At 55.3% G+C, this 7,033-nt stretch overlaps 1 protein-coding gene across 1 annotated transcript; it reads left to right on the forward strand.

The window, feature by feature from the left end:
* Positions 1 to 975: 975 nt before the first annotated feature.
* On the forward strand, positions 976 to 6,177 carry ERAL1 (Era like 12S mitochondrial rRNA chaperone 1). The gene is made up of 11 exons (XM_027691109.1): positions 976 to 1,072; positions 1,296 to 1,484; positions 1,574 to 1,701; positions 1,796 to 1,873; positions 2,042 to 2,088; positions 2,434 to 2,495; positions 2,910 to 3,022; positions 3,451 to 3,843; positions 4,327 to 4,476; positions 4,694 to 4,774; positions 5,062 to 6,177. Exons 1-11 carry the CDS (start codon positions 985 to 987, stop codon positions 5,182 to 5,184), a joined length of 1,452 nt encoding a protein of 483 aa, XP_027546910.1. The 5' UTR covers positions 976 to 984; the 3' UTR covers positions 5,185 to 6,177.
* The last annotated feature ends 856 nt before the right edge of the window (positions 6,178 to 7,033 follow it).

The raw sequence follows: 7,033 nt of genomic DNA on the forward strand, positions 1-7,033 counted from the left end.
TGGGCAGGGCATCGGAGTGCAGGGGACGCTGGAGCGCGTTATGGTGTGTTGCAGGGAGCACTGGGGAGAACTGGGAGGCAGAACTGGGGGGTGTTGGGAGAGACTGGGGAGACCCAGGAACCGTTGGGGTGTAAGGGGAGCACTGGGAAGCACAGGGTTCCATTGAAGAGGGGAACTGGGAGCACTGGGGCTCCCTGGGGAGCACAGAGGAGTGCTCAGATACATGGGGTGTGTTGTGGGGGGCACTGGGCATCCTACTGGGATGGAGTGGGGAGGGTGGTAGAGAGAACTGGGATACACTGTATGTTGCAGAGGGCACTGGGGCTCACTGGACAGTGTGGTGGGAACACTGGGAGCACTGGGGGCACGGGAAGCACGGAGGGCACTGGAGGCATTGGGAGCACCGGGAACACCGGGAGCGCTGACGTCACGGGGGACACGGGGAGCACGGGGGGGGTCACTGGGAGCACTGGGGGCACTGGAGTACTGGGGGCACTGGGATCACTGAGGGAGCATTGGGAGCACAGAGAGTACTGGAGGGGTCACTGAGATCACTGGGGTAATTGGGAGCACTGGGGGCACTGGGAGCACTGAGGGAGCATTGGGAGCACTGAGAGCACTGGGAGGGTCACTGGGATCACTGGGGTCACTGGGAACACTGAGGGAGCACTGGGAGCACTGGGGGGGTCACTGGGGTCACTGGGATCACTGGGGTCACTGGGAGCACTGGGGGGTCACTGAGAGCACTGGGGAGGTCACTGGGATCACTGGGGTCAATGGAAGCACTGAGGGAGCACTGCTCGGCGGGGCCGGCAGGGGGCGCTCCCCGCTCCCGCCATCCAGCCCAGTCGGCTTCCTTCCCACAACCCCCCGCGCCAGAGTGGCGCGCTGGCCCCGCCCTCCCCTCCTCTCTATGCTCCCGCGCTGCGCGCCAATGGGGGTGGGAGTTTCTGGTGCTTCCGGCGTGCCCCGCGGCGGGGCAATATGGCGGCTCCCATGGCCGCGGCCGTCGCCCGCGCCCTGCGCTGGGGCAGCGGGGCCGCCGCGACGGGGCCGCTCCTGCTGCGAATAGGTGCGGCGAGGCCGCGGGAGTGCTTCGGGGGGCGGTCGGGGTCGTGAGGCGGCGGGCAGGAGCGGGGCAGGCGCTCCGGGGCTGGCCCAGAGGCCTTGTAGAGGCTGCGGGGCAGCAGCGCTGCCCGGGCGCTGCTGCGCGGGGAAGGAGGGGACAGCGCGATTTTGGGGGGATTTCGGTACGTTTTCGGTATATGCGGTGTTTGCTGGTGGTGTCCTTCCAGGCTGCGTCCCGGGGAGCCGCTGGAGCGGGAACTGGGAGCTGGGAACTGGAGCAGCGCTGGGCAGGATCCTGAGCGTCCCTGCCCGCTGGAGCGGGAGCAGCTCGGCGCTGGGCAGCTTCCTGGGCATCCCCGCCGAGGCACCTCCCGTCCCCCTGGGCCAGCACCCGCCACCCGTGGCCACCAGCAAAGGTGAGGTGGTGCCCGGTGCTGCCCCTCCTGGACAATCCTGACCCGCCCAGGGGGTTTAGCAGCACTCAAGCCCCTCCTTTCCCCGGCAGAGGAGCAGAAGCGGCTGTTGCAGCACCGGCCTGACCAGCCCAAGAACCCCAAGGTGCTGAGGATCGCCATCATCGGCGCCCCCAACGCCGGGAAATCCACACTCTCCAACCAGCTCCTGGGCAGGAAGGTGAGGTTGGGCTGGAGCAGCAAGTTCAGGCTGATAAATTGCCTTTTTTTTTTTTGCCATATTGTGGCTGTGTAACATGTTTAATTTCCTGCAGGTTTTCCCAGTCTCCAAGAAGGTTCACACGACCCGGTGCAAAGCCAGGGGTGTCATCACACACAAGGACACACAGCTGGTGAGCTCCCAGAGCTGCTCCTGCCTGGGGCACTGGGCAGTGTGAGCCAGAAAGGGCAGGGTTTGCTCATCTCTGTCCTGTGGAATCACTCCTCATTGCACAAATATGTGTTTTACCCTGACCACTAACCACAGGCAAACTTACAGGATCTGTCTTTCTTCTTTCTAGATCATTCTGGACACACCTGGCCTTACTAATCCATTAAAAGTCAAAAGGTATCACCACTGGAGTGGGGAGAGGGAGGCTCCTGCCTATCAAGGGTTGATAAAACCAGAATGCAACTTTTCACTGTGCAGAGTTTGTAAAATAGGCGCGACAGGAATGTGTATTTTTAGCCTTATTTTGCCTCATTTATTGTTGCAATTTGAGTAGCACACAGAGCCTGTGACATCCCTGTTGTGTTTGGTTCTGCATATGTGACAAGGGATGTCACAGCCACTAAAACAGATTTGTGGCATCTGGGATGAGGGAAAACTCTGGGTTTTTTCCCCCACTTTGAGGAGAAGGAACACAATTGTAACCAAGTGTGTCTGGTTGACTCATTTGCACGTATCTTTCAGACATAATTTAGAGAAAGCCATGCTGACAGACCCGTGGGACAGCATGAAACATGCGGATTTAGGTGGGTCCTCAACTCCTCTTGGAACAAACCAAACCCTTTTCTGCCACACAAGTTTACAGCTGTGGTGTCTGGGTGTTTGCTGGGCAGCCCTGGGAGTGTGAGCTAGGAGGGAGGGGCAGAGAAAAGATTTGGAATGTTGAGCTGAGGAGTGGATGAGGACTGCCTGGTGCCAAGGGGGTGCAGCTTGGGTTAATAACTGGGCTTGGATGTTAAGTTTTAGCACGTGTGATGTCGTTTTGATGGCAGGTGTAAACAGCATTTTAGTGTTTTATCAATTAAAACTCTTCTTTTTGTAATCTCCTGTGGAAGAGAGAGAAGGAGCAGGAGGATGGGGGTGACCACAGACTCTAAAGCTGCAAGTGAACATTCTGGAAAAGGCAGGTTCATCCTATTTCCCTCCCTCTCTCCTGGCAGTTCTGGTTTTGGTGGATGTGTCGGATCACTGGACAAGGAACGCTCTGAGCAAGGAGGTGCTGAAGTGTCTGTCACGGTTTCCCCACATCCCCAGTGTCCTGGTCCTGAACAAGGTAAATCCTGCTCGTTCTTCCTGCCTTCTTCAGACACCACCTGACAACAGCAGCCATGGTTTTTTGGGTCCCCGGTGTGTTAAAGGACACTGGTTTCTCCCTCTGCTCCAGCATTTTGCAGTGTGTGTGTGTACATGTTGCATGCACTGGTGCTGTGCTGCAGCCTGGGATTTAAATCCACCTGGGAAGAGGAGCTGGAGTGGGGTTGGCCAGACAGAATCTCAGCAGAGCTGACAGATTCTCACTGTTTGGACAAACTGTGCTGGCACTGGTGACACACTCCTGGTCACCAAACTGTCCTGTCTTATTGCAGGAGCCTTGTCCTGCAGCAGCTGCTTCCCTGAGTGGTTTATTCTGGCTCCTTTAGATCCAGGGTCCAGCTGCTCAGCTCATTTAGGATAAATCCTGACACCTTTCCCTGACTTTAGGTGGACATACTAAAGAAGAAGTATCTCCTGCTGGACATATTAACTGACCTAACAGAGGGAATTGTAAATGGAAAGAAACTGGAAGTGAAATCTGCATTTAAAAGTGATTCCAGTTCTTCAGCCAAACCTCCTTCTCAAACCACTCGGGCTTTTCCTCCTGGGAGCAAGGCCCCAGAGTCTCCCTGTCGGCAGGAAACGGATCAGGCCCGGGAAGGCTCTGGTTTGGACAACAGCAGTGGTGTGAGGGATGCTAAATCCAGCCCTATCACAGAGGAAGCCCAAGGGCCAAAGCACTATGGAGACAAGGAACTAAAAGATATGAAAGGCTGGCCAAATTTCCGGGAGATCTTCATGCTGGCAGCTCGCACTGGGGAGGAGGTGGATACACTCAAGGTAACTCTGAGCTTGTGTCACACCTTGAGACTGGTGTGGGACCCCAGCACTTCATCCTGAGCTTAATCTCCTGTGAGGAAGTAGCAGAGCTGTTGTTCCTGGCCTGGGATGGGGGGAAAGTGTTGTGTGTCAACGTGGGGATATGTCTGTATTGCATTTCCAGAGTTTTCTGTACAAAACTCTTATTTGGGGCTCTCCAAAAAGCAGCTTGCTCAGAACAATGACAACCCACCATTCATTCTTTCAGCTCCAGGGGTGCTGTGGGCTTTTGTAACTCACACAGACGGCTCTAGAGAGGGGTGACCCTTTGGCAGGGCAGGAATTTCAGAGCTTCCCTTTCTCCTTTCCCTTCCAAAAATACCAAACTCCTGCCCTCGTGCCAGGCCAGCAGCAGTGCCCTCGCTGCAGAACGAGCACAGGGATGTTGGCACCATGCAGGTGGTACCTGACAGCTGACTGGGGGTGTGTGTGTTGTGCCCACAGCAGTACCTCCTGATGCAAGCCAAGCCAGGCCCCTGGGAGTTCCACAGCGACGTCCTGACCAGCCAGTCACCTCAGGAGGTCTGTGACAACATCATCAGGGAGAAGGTCCTGGAGTACCTGCCCTTGGAGGTGCCCTATGGCGTGACTCAGGTGGGAAGTGTGCACAGGCGGATCTGCCCACTGTTTAACTGGAAACATTGGGCTGTGTGATGAGAATCCCTTCATTTGGATCTGTGGAATCTGGGGTGACTCAGTATTTGCACTTCAGGTGCTGTGAGGCCCTCTGTGTGCTGGTGTCTCCAAGGGAGTGGTCTTCGTGGTTCCTGAGGGTTTTCCAGGATTGCTAAGTGCAGTGTTGCTGTTGCAGGTGACAGAGATGTGGGAGGAAGGAGAATGTGGGGAGCTCCTCATCGTGCAGAACCTCTTGGTCCCAAGGAAGTCTCATATGGTGAGTGATGGAGGAGAGTTGGGGCACTGGGGAGGGTTAAGAGAGGTTCCCTTATTCCAGCACATGTGCATCCCTGCTGTGATCCCCTCTCCCCCTCCTTTGGGAAGAGCCACATGCCTGACACAGGCTGTTCAATAGCAGCTTACACCTCCCTGGAGTAGCCCATGGTTTGATCTTGGAATTTCCCTTGCTGCTTGTGGCCGTGCTGCCCTCCTTGGGTGATTCCTCCCTGCAGCTGGGCAATGTAAGGATGAGTCTGATGATGTCCTCTCTGGGTTTTAATGCAGAGGATGTTGATTGGAAGAGGAGGGAAAGTCATCAGCAGGATTGCTCAGGAGGCTGGGCAGGACCTGATGAACGCTTTCCTGTGTGATGTCCGCTTGAAGCTCAGGGTGGAGGTGAAGAGTTGAGTGTTTTAAGAGCCCCTGAACTCTCTGATCATCTGGAGAAACAGATCCTATATTCCCCTGTGGATATCTTGGCACCTCTGTTCAGTCCAGAAACAGAGAATGATGGACTTAATAGAGTGGGCTGAAGTGGAATATATTATTCTTTGAGAGAATGGCCCAAACTGCAATAGATCTTCAGATTCTCTACTGCACCTTGCCTTGTGGAAGCTGGGATGGACATCAGAGAACCAGCTGCACCCATGGTTCTGCATTTACAGAGCTGCCATCCACCTCTTTTGGGCTGTGTCCTGCATTTTTGCTCACAGGTTTTTTATACCTGGAAGTTCAGGAGCATCTCCTGTCTTTTAGCAGACACAGGGTTGCAGTGAAGGATGATTAGCACACATTTGTCTTCTCTTCTGAAGGCTGAACCACTCCAGTGTGATCACACAGGAGGAAAAGGCTTCTCCAGCCCACACTATGGTCTTACATTGGCTTTGCTCCCTGCCCTGTTGAAGTTCATGAGTGTAGGGGGTCAGTTTAAGGGATTTGCTGGCAGCTGAAACATCTGTAATGCCTGAAGGGCTCGTCTGTCGTGCAAAACCAGCACGGACCCCCTTTTTAGGAATTCGAATACTTTATTGCACCAGAGTTATTTCAAAGCCCTTATTCTTTGCACCAAGGCTGCAGATACAAACATAGAAGCTGTTGCAGCTAAAGAAAAGCCCAAAGTGGGAACAGCAGCAGGTTCTGCAGCTCGGGGGTAACGGGTTGGGGATGGAGAGTAACTGGCACGGGTGAGGCTGGAGGAACAGGGCTGCACCAGTGAAAGAGATGCTGTTACCATTCTGAGCTGCTGAAGGATTCTGGAATGTGAGATATCTCAAAACCGGGTTGGGAAGCCTCCACAGAGTGTCCTTCCTTGTTTCCCAGGATGTAGGGGCTGCTGAGTCCCTTGAACGCTGCTCTCCAACTTTTGTATTTTCCTCGCAATAAAATGAGGTCCCAGCACAAGTCATTGTTCTCTCCTTTTTTCCTCCCTGGCATCGAGACCTCACAGCCATCACCTTCCCTCTGTTTTATTCCAACCCAAAGCTTTTATGTCATTTCTCCTCCCCAGCTGAGCTTAGATCCCATTTCCTGAGCTGCGGCATCTGAAGGTTACACCCTGTTGGGAAAAAAGCTGGGTAAGTGCGGTTGGAGGTGTCTCAAGGGCTGGGGTACAAGAGCAAGGCTGTCCCCTCTGTGTGGCCACGTCATGGGAGCCTCAGGGTTTCACTGTGCTACCGCAGAGTATCCCAGGCTGCTTCCAGGCAGGAGAAGGGATGGATCCGAGCGCCCAGAGCTACAGCCAGTCCTGGGGGCAGTGGAAATGTGCCCAGCATGTGAAGGGGTGAAGTTTTGTGCCTTCCTGACTTGCAGCTCCTTAACGAGCTTTGATTGTTAGGTTAATTATCCCATTGCAAGACAATCGCGAGTGCAAACTGTCCCTGCCCCACTGGGGAACAAACCTTCCCAGAGCGCAGGGGGCTCTGACAGACCCCGGGCGATGGGGGGGACACTGCTGAGGCCCCCTTGGTGTGGGCAGCGTTTGGGCCCTGGTGGAGTCACCTCTGTCGTCGTCCTCCCCCTCGCTGCCGTGATCCTCCCGTGTCCCCTCCATGTCCCTATGTCTCCCCATATGTCTCTCCCATGTACCTTCTGTGTCCCTCCCATGCTCCTCTGTATGCCCCTCTCATATCTCCCCCTATGTCCTCCTGAGTCCCTTCCATGTTCCATGTTCCCCCTTCCCCCTGTGTTCCCCTTTGTCCCCCCATGTCCTCCCTATGTCCCCTTCATGTCCCGCCGTGTCCTCCCTGCGTATCCCCCC

The sequence above is a fragment of the Neopelma chrysocephalum genome, unplaced genomic scaffold (genome assembly GCF_003984885.1).
Source record: "Neopelma chrysocephalum unplaced genomic scaffold, ASM398488v2 Primary Assembly neopelma1_82, whole genome shotgun sequence".
In the NCBI taxonomy this organism is placed as follows: Eukaryota; Metazoa; Chordata; class Aves; order Passeriformes; family Pipridae; genus Neopelma; species Neopelma chrysocephalum.

Coding starts and splice junctions, on each gene's coding strand:
- ERAL1 (XM_027691109.1), top strand. CDS start 985: ATGGCGGCTCCCATGGCCGCGGCCGTCGCCCGCGCCCTGCGCTGGGGC. Junction 1,485..1,573: donor ACCCGTGGCCACCAGCAAAG/GTGAGGTGGTGC, acceptor TTTCCCCGGCAG/AGGAGCAGAAGCGGCTGTTG. Junction 1,874..2,041: donor CACACAAGGACACACAGCTG/GTGAGCTCCCAG, acceptor TCTTCTTTCTAG/ATCATTCTGGACACACCTGG.